Source organism: Aphis gossypii, chromosome X (genome assembly GCF_020184175.1).
Source record: "Aphis gossypii isolate Hap1 chromosome X, ASM2018417v2, whole genome shotgun sequence".
NCBI classification, from domain to species: Eukaryota; Metazoa; Arthropoda; class Insecta; order Hemiptera; family Aphididae; genus Aphis; species Aphis gossypii.
The window spans coordinates 34,529,107-34,551,321 of NC_065533.1; the positions used below are offsets into that span (position 1 = coordinate 34,529,107).

A 22,215-nucleotide genomic window follows, 5' to 3' on the forward strand; every position below is an offset into this window, starting at 1 on the left:
ATTATTTAAAAATTTACGAAAAATTATTTTTATGTTTTATAATTTTCGTTGTTACATTCATGCTGTTAATAAAAGAATCAAACTAATGATTGAAACAAAAAAAAATATCTTTTATATTATTAACCGTAAAACGATTTCTTACGATAAGGATATCTGCAATTCTATCCAACCAATTAGCTTATTTTTTTAAAAACGAAAATGTATACATTATATTATATATTTGATGTAAATATGAATGGAAAAAAGCTTAAGTGCTGTAACCGAGTATGAGCGCAGTAACTGGTTTAAGTGAGAAGTCGGGAAGGTGGGATACATGAGGTTATTTAATTTTTATCTGTGAGCAACAGTATGCCATTACAAACAAAAACGATCCTGAGTAAAGCTCGGTGGATAGCATTATATTTATATTTTGCAATATTCTGGTAAAAAACGTCGTTCGTAATTATTTAATATTATAAGATCGTGAAATCGTATGTTTTTTTCTCATATAACCGTTTTTATTTCGAGTACCTTTTCGAAATTCGAAAAATGACCTTTCTAAAATGCCACCTCAATAACATTACCTTTCAGAAAAGATGTTACACTTGATACTTTTGAGCAAGTATAGGAGGAAAAAAGTGTTTCCAAAATAAAAAAGAAATAAACATCATTGTAAAACTAATACATCCCTCGTTTCACTCAGAATCTAAATTACAAAAATTTTAAAACGATTGAAATTATAGCAATACCTGTTACCTATCCATAGTTATCGGCGTTCTATATTCCGTATAGTAACAAAGCAACGTACGTTGTCTCCTGCCGTGTATAATAGTTGTACACACAAACAATGATTATTACCACTAATACCTTTGTTACTGCTCCGCCATCGATGAGGTTTCTTATAATATTTATGTATTTTCGTCGACGGCTGTGACGGCAATACAGCAGTAGTTGTACACTTGTACGTCGGTGTCATCTTTTTTAAAAATTGCCTATATTGACTCCTTAAAAATAGTGAACATAGAATCGCTTTTAAAAATAATAAAATATAAATATAAATATATAGTTGAAACTCTGATGCATAGTATGATGATTATTTTTATAATCTATGTGTTTAAGGTTGGATAGCTGCAAGGGATAACAATTTAAGGCACTATTGTTAAAAATAAGGTGTTCAATGTCAGTATTTGTATACTTTATCTACATCTGTATTGTTTTAATTTTTTTATTTATTAAAGAAACGTATTTCAATAGATTTTATATTTACTAATGATTAAGAAAATTAATTTTTGTTATTTTATCTAATTGTAGTATAATAATTAGAAAAATAGTGTTTTAGTTCTAAGCAAAAATATTAAATTACATTTTATAAGGACTTTTTTTTAATAAATAAAAACAAATAAAAAATGTATTCAACTTTTTTCATATTTTATATTAATTATTTTTTTATTTTTGAATTGAAATTTTTATTTAAAAAAAAGTACTTCAGGAATAACGACATAATTAATTTTTAAACTCAAATTTAAAAATAAGTTTACGATCGGTTAAATTTTGATTGAAAAATGCTCAGAATTTGCATTAATCTTAGATAATTGATTCATCTTAATGTTAATTTTTTTTAAATTATTTTATGCACCAAGAAAATGTTTCTCACATTTTAAGAGATTTTTCTTTTACATATATATATATTATAATATTATATATTAAGTACTATATCAATAATATTTTTATGAAATTAATATATTTAAATGCAATTATACAATATTAAATATTCTACACTGCAGTATATGTATAATTTATAATATAATACAACTGGATATTAAAGCAATAAATTCAAATGTATATTATTGAAATTATTATTATGTATAAGCTGATGATAGTATCTAAGTATCAGAAAACATAATTTTAAAAAAATCAAAAAATATCAAAGCTATATTAATTCAACCTAAACTAATATTATACATCGATTGTTGACTGAAATTAAATGACTATAGTCTATAGAGATAGAGTGATTTCTTATCACGCTAGAGTTACTGAAATTAATTTCGTGAGATAATAGGTAAGTAAGGCCTTAAATATCTTTTTTTGAGAAACCCCACTGACACAAACACGAGACAAATAAAATAAACAAACTATCTCATAAGCTAACCAAAACCATATAGTATAGACGTAGTCGCGTCAATCAAGACGAGGAGAAACTCGACGAGAACGAAATCGAAAACAAGACGTAACCGCGACAATCGTCGTGTGTGTTCTCCCACCTATTATATTATACCAAGGCCTCGAGCTACGTAAACGAAAATCTACTGGAGATCGATGCGAGCACAGAATAATATAACGGGAATTTTACGGGATGTATGTGTTATAATGATAATTAGGGTTGTGAATTTGTAGGAAAGTGCATTCTTTTTCTGGTGATTGTGAAACATTGCTCTGTAAGAATATAATTTGAATATTATCATTGATAATATTATATGCGCGGGACAATGTGACAAGCGGCTAAAATTTTGAATCACATTTCTATATAATTTTTCATTAAAACGTTTGCGCGAATATTTAGTTATTTTCTTAACTTAAGATGTAGACAATTTTTTCCTATAAAAGGATCGTGTGTATAGTTTTTCTGATACCTTGTCATTCACTAGGTATCAATCGATTCAGTAGATAATTTACGAATAAAAAAATTAATTATTAATTATTTATTATTTATGAAGTTCGATATGAAATACTTACATATAGAAGAGTCAAACGGGAAACTATAATTTTAAAATGTTACGGACAAGCATCGATTCAATAAGAATTAGCACTTCTAGTGACGAGGGTGACGTCAGAAATTAATAAATAATTGAATTAGTAAAATAAAGTATACAAATTAATAAATCAACTAGTACATATTAAATTTTTTTATATTAAGTTTTTATGAATGTTTTTGTTAAAAGAAGCCCGACCAGATGATCAGGCAATTAAAAAAATTAATTTCTAGACTCCTATGAGTGCTCCCCTCCACGGAAATCTTTAGTAAAAGGCGAAAGATTTTTTCGATTTGAAAGGGAGCCGGAGTTGCTGTTACACTGGCGTTCGATTCCTTATATGCGATCGGCTCTGTATCGGTGCCATGCAGTAGACTGCTTTTCACAACACGTCGTTTTCCCGGTTATGGGCCAAAATCTGTCGAGTCGGTGATCGTCCGGACCGCGACTGGTGAAAACTTTTGGCATCGTCACGACGGCCGACAGTGAAAATCGGTGGCAGCGATTCGCCCAAAATGCCCGGAGATCGCGTCAAAAATGCATTGGCAAACGACCGTGCTCGCAAACGCCATCTGTCGACTTTCCGACAAAGTACCGAAACATCGACTGACGTAGTGTTCGTACTGTTCGTAGTGATCCCAAACGAATCGTTCCGGAAACCTTCTAATACATCCGTTGCGGATTTTTCAATTAATCGAGATTGACGTAACAATAATAAGACTGTACGAGCGAATACGATTTAATATTATTGTTCACATAGGAAGATATTATTATGTAACGATTATCTATATCGAAACATACGAGCTAATAATGTATGTATATAGACCCGTGTTCAACACAATTTTTAGCACACAATTGATGTGACCGAAAACCAAACCATTTTTGATTTATCGAATAGGAAAACCTTTAAGATAAAAAATACAAAACAAAATGTATACCTACCAATAAAAGATAAATATTTAGTACAGTATTTTTTAATAGTATATATATAGGTACATAAGACATATTATATTATATCCATTTATTAGAGTTTATTTTTAATTTTGGTACCGAATTTTAGTGTCCATGTGCACTATTTAGAAAAACCTCTATTATGTACACATATTTTTGCTGGGGAATATGTGTTCACTATTGTGAGGTGTTAAATAAAGGTTTCACTGTAGTTAGGCAATTTCAATGATAATAAATAACACTAAATATTTCCATGAATTTTAGTGTAGTACCCTAATAAATCTTATTAAAAATTAAACCGTCTACTTATATAACTGATAGGTGATGACACCTATTTGGCGATGGTAAAAAAACATTCGACAGTCGCTGCTTATTTGTTCGATTTAGATAGCCGACGCCACTCAATTATCGTTCTATTTTTTCTTCACGTTTTTTTCAATGAATTTAATTAGGTACTAACTAATGCCATGTAGTACGACTAGCAGAAACGATTTGAGAAAAATACGATTCCGATCCAATATCTGTACATAATCTTGTTGTTCTTTCGATCAGTAAAATTAACACGACGAAAATACGAGTTGTAATAGATATTCACCACTAGGATCACTAGTTGTACATTTAATATAATTCTAACAAACAGTACATTGTACACATTATATTATTTTATATAGTTGAGCGCGATCCACGAATACGTTTACTACTCTTGTGTAGGTAGAACGCACTTACTCACTGCTGGAGGTGGCGATAAATAAAATTGTGCACGGTTGCATTATCTTGACTTCTATTTGTCTAATATTTTTCAAATTGTTGGCATGCATCGAGTTCTATTGCCACCGCCGCCGTTACAGTGTGCGGCACTAATATGACATTATTATGGCGTGTAGACAGTATTGACGTTTAAGAATTCCAAAATTTTGGTGGTCCACAAGACTGACTATAGCAATATAGCATACGACCATATTTTTCAATAATACACGTAATCGTGCGGTAAATCGACTAAATAGAGAGAAATCGACTATGTAATAATATGTGAGTGAATGCTCAAAGACTCGAAAATTAGTCGAAATAATCATTCAAGTGAAACAATGAAATGTATAAGCAAACAATTTATCACCGAGACGTACACATTATCGTTTGAAAGCCAGCCAGTAAGTGATCACAACATCGAGCATATCGCTCGGAAACCACATCGGTTTCCGTCTGCGGCGCCATCACTTTTAGACATCAAAAACCCGTTTGCCATATTCTTACGTCGTTGCCCGTATGTTTCGATATAGATAATCGTTACATAATAATATCTTCCTACGTGAACAATAATATTAAATCGTATTCGCTCGTACAGTCTTATTATTGTTACGTCAATCTCGATTAATTGAAAAATCCGCAACGGATGTATTAGAAGGTTTCCGGAACGATTCGTTTGGGATCACTACGAACAGTACGAACACTACGTCGATCGATGTTTCGGTACTTTGTCGGACAGTCGACAGATGGCGTTTGCGAGCACGGTCGTTTGCCAATGCATTTTTGACGCGATCTCCGGGCATTTTGGGCGAATCGCTGTCACCGATTTTCACTGTCGGCCGTCGTGACGATGCCAAAAGTTTTCACCAGTCGCGGTCCGGACGATCACCGACTCGACAGATTTTGGCCCATAACCGGGAAAACGACGTGTTGTGAAAAGCAGTCTACTGCACGGCACCGATACAGAGCCGATTGCATATAAGGAACCGAACGCCAGTGTAACAGCAACTCCGGTTCCCTTTCAAATCGAAAAAATCTTTCGCCTTTTACTAAAGATTTCCGTGGAGGGGAGCACTCAAAGGAGTCTAGAAATTAATTTTTTAATTGCCTGATCATCTGGTCGGGCTTCTTTTAATAAAAACATTTATAAAAACTTGTTATAAAAAAATGTAATATGTACTTTAGTTTCAGTTTACTTTTTTATTGTTATAGGAAATCGAACAAAAAACAGACTCGAGAACATCAATCAAAAAATAACTCAAGTAGTTACAAAATTTTCTAGATTAGATCAATTACTTCAAGGTGTCAATATAATTATGCATGTTAACTATATACTCAAACATTTTTATTTGTTAATATGATAATTATATATATAGGGTTAGAAATGTCAATGATAACTTTTCGAACTGAACGTGACCATATAGCTACAGAATGTTTTTGTAAAACTCCTAATTATGTAGGTGGTTTAAGTGATGACATCAAAGAACTCTTTTGGTATTTGACACCATTTGCCTTTAATCTAGTACATTCTAAAATATCAGTTTTCGTTTCGTTCTCCAGCGTTGACCAACGCAGCTAATACGTGCACTAATCGTCACGTTTATTTTTTTGTATAACATTTATGGTGTGCGCTAATCGCCGTTATTCTGTATTATTTTGTGTGCGCGGGAATCGCCACATTGCTCATCAAGTTCTTACATTAATTATATATTATTTTATTATAATTTATGGACACTAATTGCCCCTAAGATTGTTTTCTTTCATATTATTTTCGTGTATTATTCAAATTGTTTTGTGCGTGTGAAATAAATTATCCATATAGGCTCTAGGGGTCCAGCTGGCCAGTATGCACTCCACAAATTGTGAGTTTTTATTTATTAATTTTTGTACCTATTATTTTATTATTATTTATTGGTGTCATGTATAATTATTGAGTCAAAGGGGCTATATTTTAGTATATTATATTATTTTATTATTTTTGATACATTTTATTTTGTTGGGCCAACAGAGCTGTAATTTATTATTATTATATTATACTATTTTTTGCCATTTCAATTGAGTTACCAGTTTTATTACAGTTTCCTATTTTATAATTGTTCACTATAATTAAGAATACACACACACACATACACTACACACACCACCACACACTAGCACTCTCTGGTCTTGTTCAGCGACCCCGTCCACTTCCTTTGAGTCTTTGAGATTTCACAATATACATTATATCAGAATAACTAAGTAGGTAGGTTATTAATGTAGTATAAGCTTATAAAGAAATTGATAACTAACTTATTATTTATTACCATTACCAATTGTAATATGACACTTAGTATCGAGCAAAGGATCTCTTCTGTTAGGTTTTGGCAGAAGTGTAAACATTTTTAAAATTAACTTTTATTTTGAACGTGTTAAATTATTAAATTTTATGTGTATTTAATGTATACTATTTATTTTGAAACAGAAGTATATTAATGAAAAAAAAAAACATACATAACAGTATTAATAATTTATAATGTGGTGAAAAAGAATATTATTTTATATTAGGGTCTTACTTCTTCAGTCAACATTATAATTTTAAACAATATTAACCTTGTATGTTCCATTTATTGATGTGCCATGAAACATTTGTTCTTTCATTCGTTGTTTCTTCAATATAGCAGTATTAGGGCGGAAACCTGTCTTGTTGTGTTGTAGGATGTTGGAGACATTACGTCAACCAAATCAATTTCCATGTGCCTACAAATTTGAGTATTAATATTTTGTAAGGTATTGCACTGTTGAGTGTTAGTTAAATGACCATAAGTAGATTGGCCCCTATGGAATTGACAAATTTGAGAAGTAGTAATTATTCGTTATTTTAGTTGATGCTGTTGTTGTAGGGCTTGACTGTTGTTACAGCTATGTTTATTAAGTATTTTCATGTTTGATAGGGAGTGTGACATAACATTGTTATTGGTTAGTGAACCAACTACTTGGTTTTGACAACTTATTTGTTAATATGTGCAATATTAGGGCTTAAAGATTTATACTTTATAACTCTACAAACAATTTTTTTTTCTATTATTAGAGATTTACAAGTTTGATTATTTTGATTACTTTTACTCTATATTTTGAGTTTTAACTAGGTCAACCTGGAATATTGGTGGTGTTGGTAGCTGTAGAATACAACTCATATTATTCATCAAACTACTGCCTTTAGATATTATTGTCAAACCCTAACAATTCAATACACATAAAATGTGAAAATGCATATATACATGTACTGTATGGGTCTGAGACTAAACCATTCAAAATATCTCCGGCCTAATAAAAAAATTTAATTTAATATAGACATATTACATACATACACATACATACATACATAAATATTAAACATAGTTAGTTGTATCATAGTTCTAATTTAATTAAACAATTTTGTTTTAATTTTTTCGGTAAAATGTTCAATATTATTAAGCAGTATTGTAAAATTTTTAGGATTGGTAATCCTACTCATAAATGTAATGCAAATAATGAAATATCTGAAAAAATGTAACTATTTAATAACATAAAATATCCAGCACGACACTGAATTTTACAATTTTGATATTATTTTCTTTCTCATAACCAATATTCTAAAACATAATAAACATTTATTTGTTTTTATTGTTGAATATTTGTTATAAATAGCATTGAAAAATACTCATCCTTAGAGATAACTCATAAAATTATTAATCTACAACATAAAAACTGATATCTACATCATTTTTTAATTATGTAGGTTTAATTAAGTTAACGGACAAACTTAAACAGTCGCTTGTTTTAAACTTGATATTTTGTCATTCCAAAATATGTTTATTGGATTTGGCAGCTTAATAATATCAACAATAAAATTATATAATATTGATGGTTATGCTAAGTATTAATCTATGAGTAAGATTAAAAGTAATTTTTTTAAAACATTGAATAATATAATAATATATCATATATCTAAGATTAAGTAACTATGAAGAATGAAGATTATTATTCACATTAATTTATTTTTACAAATAATGGCTTGCTCCAAACAAACGGGTTGTACATATCTAGTCATTAAATATATTATAAAGAAACAAATTCATGCCATTAGTTATAACTTACAACTATTATCAAAATCAAATAATAGATTTACAAATATTGCCATTGTAGCATTGGTTCAATAAAACTGTTAGCAAGCATTTTTAGTTTGGAGAACACGATCTTAGAGCACATGTGATTAAATTATTATGAACACAAACAAAAATTATTTGAAAAAAAAAATTAAAATATGAAAATTTAAGGCACACATATACATACATATACACAAACTAACATGTACCATTTGGTTATCTTGAATCCCGTGAATGTTTGTTAGTGCTATCACACTTTGACTGTTTAGCTAATATGGATACAAGTTTGCTTTCTGGTATTGGAGATTTACAAGTTTTGTTATTTCAATTACACTTACTCCGTATCTTGAGTTTCCACTTTGCCTACTCGGAATAGTGGTATTGCTGGTGGTGGTGATGGTGGTGGTGGTAGTTGTGGAACTTTAACTATACTATTTATAGCGTTGCTGCCTTGTATTTCTGACAACCCCTAAAAATTCAATATTTATAAAATTTGAAGATATCAATTTACATGAAAAACATTATATAAATGTACAACTTCAATAACAATATTATATAATTTTAATGTTTCATTAAGCAACTACAAAGAGTATTATTTACATTTATTTAGATTTACAGATTATAAACAACACTAACCTTATATGCATTTTTTTTTGAAGTGCCATGCAACAATTGTTCTGATTTTCTCTTCAACTGCACATCACAAATAGGGGTGTAAACCTTCTCTTCTTGGTTGTTAAGAGCTTGAGTTGATGTAGGAGGCAGTTGTGGAACATTAACTGTATTATTTATTATTATGCTTCTGCCTTGTTGTATTTCTGACAATTCCTAAAAATTCAAAGATCACAAAATATGAAGATGTCAATTTGCATGGAAATTATTATAAAAATGCACAATTTCAATAATTTATTGAGAAATAATTATTCATATTTATATGAATAATATTATAACATTGATGTTTGATTAAGCAACTACAAAGATAATTATTTACGGTTTTTTTTATTTTACTGATAATAGCTCATTAAATATTTACTCATTATGTATTTCAAGAGGAAAAAGTTCCAATGCATTAGGTACAATAATTGTCAAAATCAAATAATAGATTTACAAGCGTAAACATAAATTACTTTTAATTGAACTTAAATTATAAAAATAATTCAATAAAGCAGAATTATGAAAAATTGTTTAATTTAATGGATACATAAAAATTTATTGACTAATTGTGGGTCAAGAGACCATTAACCCAACAATGGTTCATTTGGTTTTTAGCGATTATAGATAGAACCAGGCATAATTATATAAGTAATAAGTTTGTAAACATATACCATTTGTTTTTTTTTCAGTTCTTGGACATTTGTTATCACTGGCATACTATGTGGTATTACTGTTGTTTTTGAACTGTGTGTAGTAGTATTTTCAGTAACTGTTGCGATTACAAGGGATTTTCTGATCCAGAAACGTGATTCCTTTGCTTCTATATTATTATTTATTAGTTGATTTTTATTAAAATCATCTGGCCAAAATTCTTCAAAATGTGATTTTGGAGAAAAATAACTCTTGATAACATCAATGCTAATCATTTTACAAGATTCGTTTGAACACAAATTTTCCGTGATACCCTGAACTTTGCAACAGAACTTGAGATAGGCCAAGCTCCAATCTTTAATTTTCACATATTGTTGAGTTAGGTTTTTGTCAATAAAATCAAAACAGTTTAGCGGAATATATTTTATACTATCTATCATGATGTATGGAACAACGGATTTAAAGTCGATTCGTAAAAAACCACATTTTTCTTCGAGGTCAGGAATAATATGGTAAAATAATTTTGTATAACAAAATTCTATGAACTCATAAAACTCATACATATCTTCAAAACGAACAATATAATCTGAAGTTGAAAATGAATTTTCCCCATAAAAATTATTGGAATGAAGTCTGTTAATTTCATTAAACAATTTAGCTTCATAATAGGTCATTAAGTAAAATTTCACGAATACCACTTCCAAAAGGTCTGAATGTAAAGAAGGTAAATATTTTTTAAGTATATTAGTTTCAGCCATTCGCACAGATACAAAATGTGAACGTTCACCATAAGTTACACGTACAATGGCAGGTATATTATATTTTGAAATTTTTAACCATGTGAATACACCTATATTGCACATAAAAACATAAAAAAAAAAATTGAAAAATTTCTTATGATTATGTATTTCCTGATTACTTACCTCTGATGCTTTCTTTATCTTTACGATGTTTATGTAATATTTGTGGATTATATTTTTGATTAGAAGATTTATTTAGTGCAAGAGTAAGAGACATAATGCTTATTTTTGGATTAGCTTGTTGAAGTATAATACTTGTCCCTATAAATTAATTAAATAAATTATGTTTTAATATAATTAACATATAGATATAATGTTAAATAGAATATCAAATATAATATCTAATAACACAAATCTTTATTATTATTATTATTATTTTAATAATTGATGAATTTTATAAGTAAAAACAGGGGGAAATTTTTTAAAATTATGAGAACTGATTTTATGTATCTTCTTGACCAAATATATTATATGAGTACTGCTAAATAAAATGTAATATTAATATATTTATAAGTACTTAAAAATCATTAAAAAATATGCATAATATAATATATGTAGTATACAATATAATGTCAGTGTTTGAATATAAATTTAGCTTTCAACACACATATATGTTATACTTATATTATATACTGGGTTACCAAATTTTCAGATGTACATTAGTACCTACATAAAATATAAGAAAAATTAAAATTAAGAATTAGTTATCAATTCATCATTATTAGTGGACTGAATCGACTGTTAAAATGTCTTGGTTTTTATCACTTATTGCTATATACTGTGCACATTTCATTAGTAAGAACCAATATTAGACTTTACCATATTATTTATACATTGTAGTTACTATGGCCAGTTGTTACCCCTAAGTACAAACATTATTTGCAAAATAACCAAATTATATCAAAAAAAAAAAAAAACTCAAGTAACAACATTCATTCATAAAATCATAACTATGTTTTTAAATCCCAAAAAATGTCCTTTTAACAAAATAATGCATTTAAAGAATAGCCAAATTTTTTTTATAGACACACAATTATGTAAGAAATAGAAAAAACATTACTTATTTTAACTAAACCATAATAAAAATAATAACAAAGTGTGCTATTGCTATTAGAGTGAATTAATCTATCATCAAACTTTTAGGTAAGAAAATAATCTGTGGTATCTTGTTGGTTTTTTATGATATTTTGATTTTTATGTGAATTGTGACCTTTTTCAAATATTTAATATTTTTCATATACAAAACTCAATTAAAAATTAAAATATTGTAAAAAACTAACGAGAGCACACAGATAATTCTCTTACCTAAAAGTTTGGTAATAGGTCAATTCACTTTAATATCAAAATTAAAAATACACCATTGAAACTGGTAAATGTAAATTGACTATATCATACATATATAAGATGGAGACAACAGATGCTTGTGCGATGTCCTCTTAATAAAGAGATAACTGTATTCATATACATATTTATTGTATTATAAAATGATTGATAATTAGTATGAATGATAAACACCTAAAATCTTTAAAAGTTAATATTTAAAAAAATATATGTTTTGATATTATGAATTATAATATTTAGAATTTCATAATTTTATAATTTACACTAAACTTTAATACTCACTTTAATACAATATTTTAGTACCTACATAAAAATTGATAAAATGTAATTTAAAAGTTTGATCTTGCAAGTATAATATGTTACATTAAATAAAATATGTACATTGAACATTGTACTTGGATTATAGTCCTAAAGCACTTAAAAAAATAATGTAGGTACTTTATATTTAAACCTTTACCTTAAGTTAAATGTTTCTCATGATATTTTTCATGATATTTTACATATTTAATTTACTAAATCAATATATAAGTAAATGTACAGAACAGCTTGTAGACTTGGAAACTATAGAACTGATTGACACCAATTTGTGAATAAAATTTTTTTAATATTTAAAGTTTATTCTTATCAAATTTAGACATTTTATCTACAAAAAAAAAAAAAAGTAAACAACAATATAAAAATTTATAAAATTATAATTCAAATAACCTAACAAATATCCAACCACTGATATTTTAATATTATAAGTAAAGACAGAATTTTTGTGCAACTAAAACTTAAAAAAAGATGCAATTAAAATGTTAGAATGTCAAAAACGTTCAAAAACAAAATTTTAATTATAGGTACTTCAAATCACATTTTTAAGCAATTTATTTTTAATAATATTATTATATATTAGTTTGAATAAACTATTTAGTATTATATTAAAATATAAAATTAAAAAAAATCAATTTAATTTAAATTAAATAATACTAAATAATAGGTATACAAAATATAAACTGATTTACAATATTTGATTAAAATTTATTATCATATACATTTTAAAATTTTTTTCTGTAAAATTATGTACCTGTATGTATGTATATAATATCAAGTATCAACTGAAAAATTGTTAAATAAAACACGAGTACACTACAACTGCAGTGGATTAACTGCAGTACTGTATATGTATTATGGTTATGTGATCAAAAACTGTAATAGTATTTTATATTAATTACATCGAAATAAATGTATAATTATATTATTAGATAGGTGTTATAATATACATTATGGAGCAAAAATATTTGTACAAAATTAATAATTAGTACATTTTTATAAAACAAAACTCAAAACGTGCAATTTTTGCAAAATAAAATTTTCTTTAAATTAATCTACATTTCTTTTGGATTTGTAGCTTGTTTCTCTAAGATTTAGAATACAGCATAAAAAGATGCAATTATGCGGTCTTTAATTATAAGATAGTATTAAGTTGGTTCTTCATTGGTTGACCAAAAATTGTTCCAATTGATGTCTAAGGTATTATTTAATGTTTAACTAATATTAAGCTAAAACAATACATACACTAGTAAGTGCTATAATTTGCTGACAAAGCCAAATAGGTCAATATTATAAAATCAATGCTATTAAGAAATAAAAATTTTAATTAGGTACCTACTTAATATTATTTGAATTAAAAAAAAAAGTAAAAACACTAAAAATAATATATATTATTTAATTATGATATTCTACATGTTTAATTTACCTTATTAATTTATACAGAGCTGTAGACTTGGAAACTAATGAACAGATTGACACTAAATTTTGTACTAGGTAGTCATATTATTCTTTGAAACTCATGTGGTATGATCAGCAAAGCAAGATTTTCCAGTGAAGCTATTAATAGTGGTCTTATTAGTAATAAACTTATACGCGACTCTAAATAAACTAATTCAGATAACAATAATGACAATAAAATGATATTATACAATGAATAATCATTCTTAAATACGATAACTAAAACGGAATCTGTAAAACCTCTGTAATAATTCATCAAACTTAATAGAACATAAAAAATGCATGTGTTGACTCTCTTTTAAAAATTTTTTGGTAATTTCACTGTAGGTAATATCAGAAAATAACTGATTAAAATGTAATATTTGAGATGTTATATGTTAGTAAGACAAAGACAAGCGGCAACACCACATACACTTGGTAAATTTTCAGACTATTACTTTTAATAAGTTAGTTAACAAGTTGAAAAAACTAGATTTGTTGAAAAAATCTAAATATACAAATACTTGTAGCATTGGGACTTATGATCGGCATCATTTCATACATTTAAATAATTAAAATCAATTAAATTTCCATTATTTATTAATTTATCAATACTTTATTAGTACACTGTTTTTAATTTATGAGACAACATTTGACATACAATACCTTCCTATATTTATACAGTTTTATTATGAGTTAAGTTATAATGAATTTTCTGTGAGCCCTTATCATGACGTTCATTAAAAAACACTACGAATTCGGAACTATGGGCCATGAGCATCATATTTATTTTGGATCTCACTTAAAATCCACAAACTGTTATCATAGTTAAATTCTACTATCAATTTTATATCAGAAAGTACTAATATATTATCATTAGTTTATCGAAAAAAGCAACATGGAAGAAAAACTGGTATCATTGTGTGACAATGGAGGAAAAACGGCTGAGAATGAAATATGAATAATATGCTCATGACAGTGTGTCAACTTGTTAATCGTTGGAAACGAAATAATAATAAAGTTTCTAGTAGTTAATAGTTGTACCATTGAACTATATGATAACATATCAGGTTAGTATCTACCTTACGGTTTACAGTATCGTTCGCGTACCTGATAGCGGAGACCACGTTTTGTTGACGATAAGTTGCCGCAATATTGAGTCGAATCGGATAAATGAAACGCTAAAACAATAGCTGAGGCATCGAACGTCGAGCAAATTAATTAATTATTGAACCAATTGATCGACGGACCGGCGACTCGGCGCAATACAAGGAGCGACCATCAGGACGTTGACGGAATACGGACGACTGATGTCTGGCACCGCCTGTGGTTCTGACTTTAGATCGACGGGTTCGGCGGTGGGTCGGAGAGGCACCACAACCGGCAGATCGCGCCATTTGACGGATACGATAAAATATCCGATAACAGCGGTTGCGCGCGCACAAAATAGCTGCACGCCGCCCATCCGAGTCCCTGGCCGCGTCGAGGCGCGTCACAGATGCACAACGGACGGCTTCCGAGCGGGGCAGATGTCGCCTGCGCGCGTAGTGGTTTGACGCGTTCGCCGTGCGCGCGCTTAGACTATGCAAAAATCGTTAGTGTATTGTGCGACCGCTGGAGCGCGCACTGCGCAGGCGCTAAATTTTTTCAGTGTTAATAATTACCATTTTTGGTTTACAGCCCACCGAGCCAAAACGCGGCAGGGCGGCACTGCGGCAGTCACACCGTGGCACGAGTAAAAATAACAGGATTCTCATCGCACAGTACCAAGTAGAGAGCCTATATAATAATATTATATTATAATCATATATAATATAGGCATAGTACAGTAGTAGCATGTACCAACTTCGAACTTGGTAAATATTTAAAAAATTATCTGCTGGACTCGCTATGAGTCCGGTAGAGCCCGGTATCACAAATCACAATTCTCTGCGCTCGTATATTATCGTGATAAAAAAAAAAACATAAATATAAAAATAATAATTTTATAGTAAATCTAGAGCTGAATTGCCCAGCGACTTCTCTCGTGGGAACAAATCTAGTTTAGCGGCCACGCGAATTTTTCGATTTTTTTTGCCGAAACCCTAGTAAATCAACGTTTTAAAAACGATGGTGCAAAAAAAAATTGGCGGAAATCAATAGTTTTTGAGTTATACCATTTTGAAATTTGAGTTTTGTACATTCGATAACGGACATCGGATTACCTAATCGCTGCGCTCACTCAGACTTTTAAAAACGAACACATCACTTGACTTGCTATGCAACACAACCTCAAGTAGGAGTTGGGTTAAAATGCATTTTAAAAAATGTAAAAATGTAAAATGCATAAAATTTGACTGCGCGTGTTTCGGCACTCGTCGCTACGCTCCTCGGCGCCGTCGCTCCGCTCCGCACAAATCGAAAATATCCCTCGATTTGCTATGCAACACCACCTCGAGTAGGTCACAGGGTTAAAAAAATGCATTTTGTTGCACTGAGTCACCTAGCAGGGTTAAAAGGGGCAAAATTAATTCGACGAAAAAACGAGGAAAAAAGTGCAAAAATTTTTTCTCTGAATGTCGGGTTCGAACCCGAGATCACGATAATGGTACTTTGGGTGCAGACCACTGCGCCACACTATTTTAGCTCGACACTTTGCATAAAATTACCCATATAAGTACATTGTAGAAAAACTCAAATTTCAAAATGGTATAACTCAAAAACTATTGATTTCCGCCAATTTTTTTTTGCACCATCGTTTTTAAAACGTTGATTTACTAGGGTTTCGGCAAAAAAAATCGAAAAATTCGCGTGGCCGCTAAACTAGATTTATACCCTCTCGTGTGTGTGTGTTTTTTTTTTAATATAATAATATTATTGGTTTACGTTCGATGCGTGAGATTGAGAGTAGCCGAATTGGTTCTCGTTTGATCGAATTGTTTGCCGTTTGAAAAAGGTATTTTATTGAGTTGATCGCCGAATTGGTTCCCGTTTGTGTTCAGGTTAGGTTAATTTTTAATAATCGGTACAAAATATAAGCTAGATAGTATGAAATATATACATAAATGTACCTATTTACACTCTATGCCATAGAGTCTAAGGTAGTAATTACTAATTAGTTATAGCTTGTTGGAGGATTAGCAAACTATCGCTGATACAACGATCGATTAAGTACACGATTAAGATATATTATGTACTTATATCGCCGTATGGATATATCGTATAGGTATAATATATATATCATATGTACGTATGAGTCGTATGACAGTAATGTTAGTGAGCACTGTTACAGACATACAGTACTGTACAGTACTGTCTCGAACTTTTGAATACTGAGTACCTAACACAGCGTTATTTATACACGTAGATACCTACCTATATAAATTTGTTTTCGCATATACATCGATCGTATTTTAATTTATATTTTTTAATTTTAATTGTTTGTTATTATGGTGTTTACATGTAATGAAAACTGAAAAGGGAATTAAGTTTTTTATTTTTAACCAAGCCTACTTTAAAGTTGATAATCCTAGGCCTATAAGATCGAGAAAAAAAATGTGCGTAATTACACGGAAACCAATTCGGCTTAGGGCCCGTTTTACAATCATAGTTTAAAGTTTAAACCTTGGTTACGCTTAACCTACTGATTTTACCAGCCGAATTCGGTGGTTTTAACCTTAGTTTAACGATTGTAATACGGACACTTACCTTAATAAAATACCCTTTTCAAACAGGAACTAATTCAGCATGTGGGATTGGGACATTGGGGCTCGGGAACCAATTTGGTACAAGCCGTGAGATTATTTTATTCAATAAACTCAATAATCTACACGACGGACAAAAAAGATAGGTTGCAGGTAGTTGGAAACCCGCGGACTGCCGTGCTGCACAATACGTAGGTATTGGCGGTGAATAATTATTACCTATTAAATGTTAATTAATCTACTTTTATTCCACACGTTTTTTAAAAATCTTTTCTTATTGCACGATTAAAGTATTAGAGGAACCAATATTCCAAATTTCAAGTACGTACGGTATGTAGTTTTTGAGATACATACATACGGTGATCAGTGAGTGGTGGTATTTGATTTTTGTATACCTATATAGATTATTATTTATTAGTATAACTTACTATAATAGTATTAAATATTTGAGAACTTATTATTCTTAACAATATACATATAATATATATGTATAACTTTAAGAAATTTTTAAATTTCAAATATGTTTTGGTTAGATTGGATTTTTTTTTAAATTGCTTTATGTTTTGTAGTTTGAAATTGAAATTATTTTTGTATATTGCTGCATTTGCATTTACTCGTAAATATAATATGTTATAACTTATTATAGTCTTTACAAGGTCCAATGCACGCAATCACAGGGAAATTTTATTTTGTACCTATTAAGAAAAATAAATCAACTGTTTTTTCAAACACCACCAGAATTTGCATTTGCTAAAAACATTTTTTCGGACATTTAAACACAATGAAAATATTATTACCATTTGAATGTTTGGATGTATTAATTTGTCCTTAGATTTTAAATTTAATGCCGCTTTGGGACTTGATATAAATTTGTTATTGTTTATCAAGGAGTTTCTACACATTCAGAATTTCTTGTACATAGATGATTTTGGACCTATAAATTTCCTTAAAAAGTATCCTCTAACATAATAAATAATAGCATTCAATATATCTAGCTTGCTGTAATCATAATCAGGTAAAATGTCTTCACACTACCATTGATCATATTTAAGTTCATGTTGGTTCTTAAGTTTATAAATTTTAATATTTCTTTGTATTAAATTTTCAGAACTATATATCGGAATTCGGAGCAATACAAAATGACAGAATACAAGGAGTATTCATTTCATTTCTGAGACAATTTCCTGTTTTTGATGGTTTTAATACATAATAAATTTATAACATGCGATACTGCTATACTACTGTCAAACGGGCCAACTTGGGGCAAAACTATTATCTTTTAGTTTTACCTTCATAAGTCATAACGGCCTCTCATCAATTAATTAATGAGATACAAGAATTCTGTTGTTATCTTAGAAATATTTAAAATCAGTTTGTTACTGTCGCAGCATCAAGTTTTAAAAGAAAGTATTAATTTTTATTACGATAATTCATTTTATGTTCCATATCTATCGTTTTGAAAAGGTTCAAAAACTTACACTGATACTCATTGAATGAAACGTTTTACATAAAAATTGATAATAAAAAATATGTTCGTATGTGTGTTGAATGTACTAATTTATACAGGTAATAAATAATTATAATCCTATATAGATTTCTGTTAATTACGTTTAACTTATTTAGTCCAACTTGGGCCACATCCACATTGAACCCATATTTTTTTTATTTTTTTAGTGGTATTTACATATTTTAATATTTTTTTAATTGGTAAACAAAAAAGTTACCAACCTCTTATTTAATATCTAACAAGAATTTTATTTTTTAATGTTACTTACAAATTATAAGACTTTTTAGTTATTCAATTAGTAAACAAGAATGTTTTAATTTTTTTTATATATTAATATACATTAACCAGGTATAAAATATATTTGTTAAATTTAGAAAATTTTATAGTATTTTTTAAAAATTTAAAATAGTGCTCCAAGTTGGTTTAGGTATATTATAATATAGGTTTTTTATAAGAAAAACATGAATGCCCCATGTTGTCAATATTCGGTATAACATTAGGCAAGCAGAACAATTAAAAAAAAAACATAAAAGGAATAATTTGCATGATTCAAATGCAACAGAAATTAATAAATCAAACCTTTACTAAAAAAAAATATTAGATTAAAAATACCTCTAGATCAATTAATCTTAAAGTTATTTACAATAGAATTTCGAAACTGTCCCAAGTTGGGCCGTTTGACTACTAAGAAGTTGTAGGTAGGATGATAGTGGTGTAGTAAGATAATCCTTGAACCAATGATCTGAATGTCATTTGCTTGATAAATGGTTCCAAAAAATGTCTGTAAAAGTAAAAACCAAGTACCTATTAAATTAGTTCTATATTTATTATTGAAGAAATAATATGTTCATGCATTTATCAATGCAATAAAAAGTTCAATTTGATTAACTTCTAAAAGATTTTGATTTATTTTAGCTGTTAAAACAAAACTGTAGCCACATATTTTCAAAATAAATTCTGATATTCAATGGGTAGTTGAAATAAATATTTACATTTAGGTTTAGTTAAGAATAGAAACAAAAAATTGTAAAATATCTGTATAGGTACCTCAAAATTGTTTTTACTTATCTTTAAACCTTCAGCACAACATTTTCGATTTAGTGCATCAAATACATTATTTAAAAAAACATGTCCAATCTTTAGTACACTTACTAAATTTCAACGATTTTATTTGTGGCATTCCTTTAATTTAATAATTAATCAATCTGCCATAGAATTACTGAAAACCTATTTATATTATTGTTTAAAGTTAATACATATGTTTGTATTGTTTATTAAATATGTAGTATGCATACTTAAATTATTAATTTAATCTTTAATTTTGTTAAACCTGTTTAATCTAAATATTTTTTTGATATTTTAGGACATATTTTAGAAATACTGGGCTTAATAAATAACAATAATGATAAATTGATTTATATAAATACAAATTATACTCTTTCATTATTATACTTAAGTGTTTTTTATTATACAGACAATTTCTAATGTTTTTAAATAAATGCACTGTATCTGCAAATATCCAAATTTTCTTAGATTGTTGTAAGTTATTTTTTATAAAGTCTATTTTACCGCTTATACCAAATTCTCCCCACATTTTTCGATAAGTTGTTGCCCCTTCACTAATAATACCATGTATAAGTACTTCATTATTTTCTAATAGTAGTATAGCTGTTAGAATAAGATAAGCTATTACAGTTCCTAAAGTAAGCCAGTTTAATTTTAATTACATTTTAATTATTAAAACCTTTAAATTTACCTTTTACCAGAGAGCGAGAAGCAAAAACTGCTATAAGTTGTGAATTATTTTATTTTAATGATTGGAACATAAAACCCATATAATTATAATTAGAGCCCGGATTTGTAGTAGTGACATAGTAGCATCCTGTGTTTAGGGTATCTTCTGGATTTTGAGTAACCTAAATTTATAATTTTATATACTCATAAATCATAATATACATTTTATTGAACAATTTTAATTATAAAGAAAACATTAAGCGTAATATAAGCATTATTAATATATTAAATAAATATAGTATAATAATCTTGCTTGCAATATATTCTTATATTAAAGATTTTTGTATATCTGATATTTTACTATTATTATAAATTTATAAATAACATTTATTGAAGAATTATTTAAATCATTAATTTTCATTTTTATATTAAATAATAATTCATTTTGTTTTTTTCTGTTTAACTGTTTGTATTTGCTTTCTCTTATAATTCAATGCTCTAATTGTTGTCATATTTTATGGTGATTTAGTTAATTGTCTTTTCATTGTTCCTTTTTGTAGTCTATACTATGCTTGTATTATATGTAGTAAATATTTGATTAATCTAATTTTGGTTCAAATTAAAAACTAATTTTTTTATAAGAACTAAAATTTAATCAAGAATCAAGATATATCAATAAATTTATTACAATTAATGTTTCTCCAAAAGTTAAAGTGCCTGAAAGCAGTTTTAATAGGAATATTTATAATTTAGTTTCATATTTTTACTTGGTCCACCATTACATGGAACTTAATTTTTCAAATCAATTGTGTAAAATCGTATTGATTGCACACTCTTCAAAAATCAAAGGACAGGATATATTTATTTATTTTTGTATGGACTAAGTTATATAGTTGTATAGTTTTATATGCTCAGATAAAAGTTAGCAACTCCAAACTATACTGATTAATTAAAATATCTGTAAAATGATGTTTGTTTTTCATAAAACAACTTGGTTATAAAACTTTTTTGTTTTATTTGATAAGAATTTATTTTCATAGTTAGGTTAAGGTGAGCCAGATTTCGAAATACTATTTTTACTAAGATTTTTCACATACCTAGTTGACGGGAATATTGTAAACCATTTTAAAGTATATTTAATTATCTTGAACGTGCTAAATTATTTAAAGATATTATGGACATTTATTGTATAGTGTAAACTAATAATTTTGGAATACAATAAAATACATGGAAAATGACATTTAATAAATTTTTTTACAGCTTTATTGTTATTTTAAAAACTATAATACCTATTCTAAAATGGATTTAAATTATTTAACACTTATAACGCACATAGCTTATAAAATAATATACAATATATAAGTATACATTTAATTAATGAGTAACTACAAAATAACTAACATTATATATATATATGTTAATTGTATAGATTTAGAAAAAACATGCAATAAGTAGGTATGTTTTAAGACAAATATCTTTCGTGTTGTAAAAAGTAAACAAGTATTTACAGTTGCATATCAAAATTCAATTAAAATAATAGAAAAAACG

General features: G+C 28.2%; 1 protein-coding gene and 2 non-coding genes across 7 annotated transcripts; 1 reads left to right on the forward strand and 2 right to left on the reverse strand.

The window, feature by feature from the left end:
* Nucleotides 1-2,919: 2,919 nt before the first annotated feature.
* On the reverse strand, nt 2,920-3,042 carry LOC114126556 (U5 spliceosomal RNA). Its single transcript, XR_003592604.1, has one exon. It is a non-coding gene; the product is annotated as a U5 spliceosomal RNA (small nuclear RNA).
* A 2,387-nt stretch (nt 3,043-5,429) lies between these two features.
* LOC126552956 (U5 spliceosomal RNA) lies at nt 5,430-5,551 on the forward strand. The gene has a single exon (XR_007606417.1). It is a non-coding gene; the product is annotated as a U5 spliceosomal RNA (small nuclear RNA).
* Nucleotides 5,552-6,927: 1,376 nt separating this feature from the next.
* LOC114126535 (uncharacterized) lies at nt 6,928-15,264 on the reverse strand. 5 transcript variants are annotated; one of them, XM_027990510.2, is made up of 7 exons: nt 14,854-15,243; nt 13,733-13,863; nt 10,777-10,914; nt 9,874-10,703; nt 9,185-9,376; nt 8,887-9,017; nt 6,931-7,160 (listed from the first exon to the last, which is right to left on the reverse strand). In XM_027990510.2, exons 3-7 carry the CDS (start codon nt 10,868-10,870, stop codon nt 7,073-7,075), a joined length of 1,335 nt encoding a protein of 444 aa, XP_027846311.2. In that variant the 5' UTR covers nt 10,871-10,914; nt 13,733-13,863; nt 14,854-15,243; the 3' UTR covers nt 6,931-7,072. The 5 variants fall into 5 exon arrangements, with proteins under 5 accessions (XP_050063404.1, XP_027846311.2, XP_050063402.1 ...); XM_050207445.1 differs by lacking the exon at nt 14,854-15,243 and adding an exon at nt 14,410-14,560; XM_050207447.1 differs by lacking the exon at nt 13,733-13,863 and having other exon boundaries at nt 6,928-7,160; nt 8,887-8,998; nt 9,355-9,376; nt 14,854-15,264.
* Between the last annotated feature and the right edge of the window lie 6,951 nt (nt 15,265-22,215).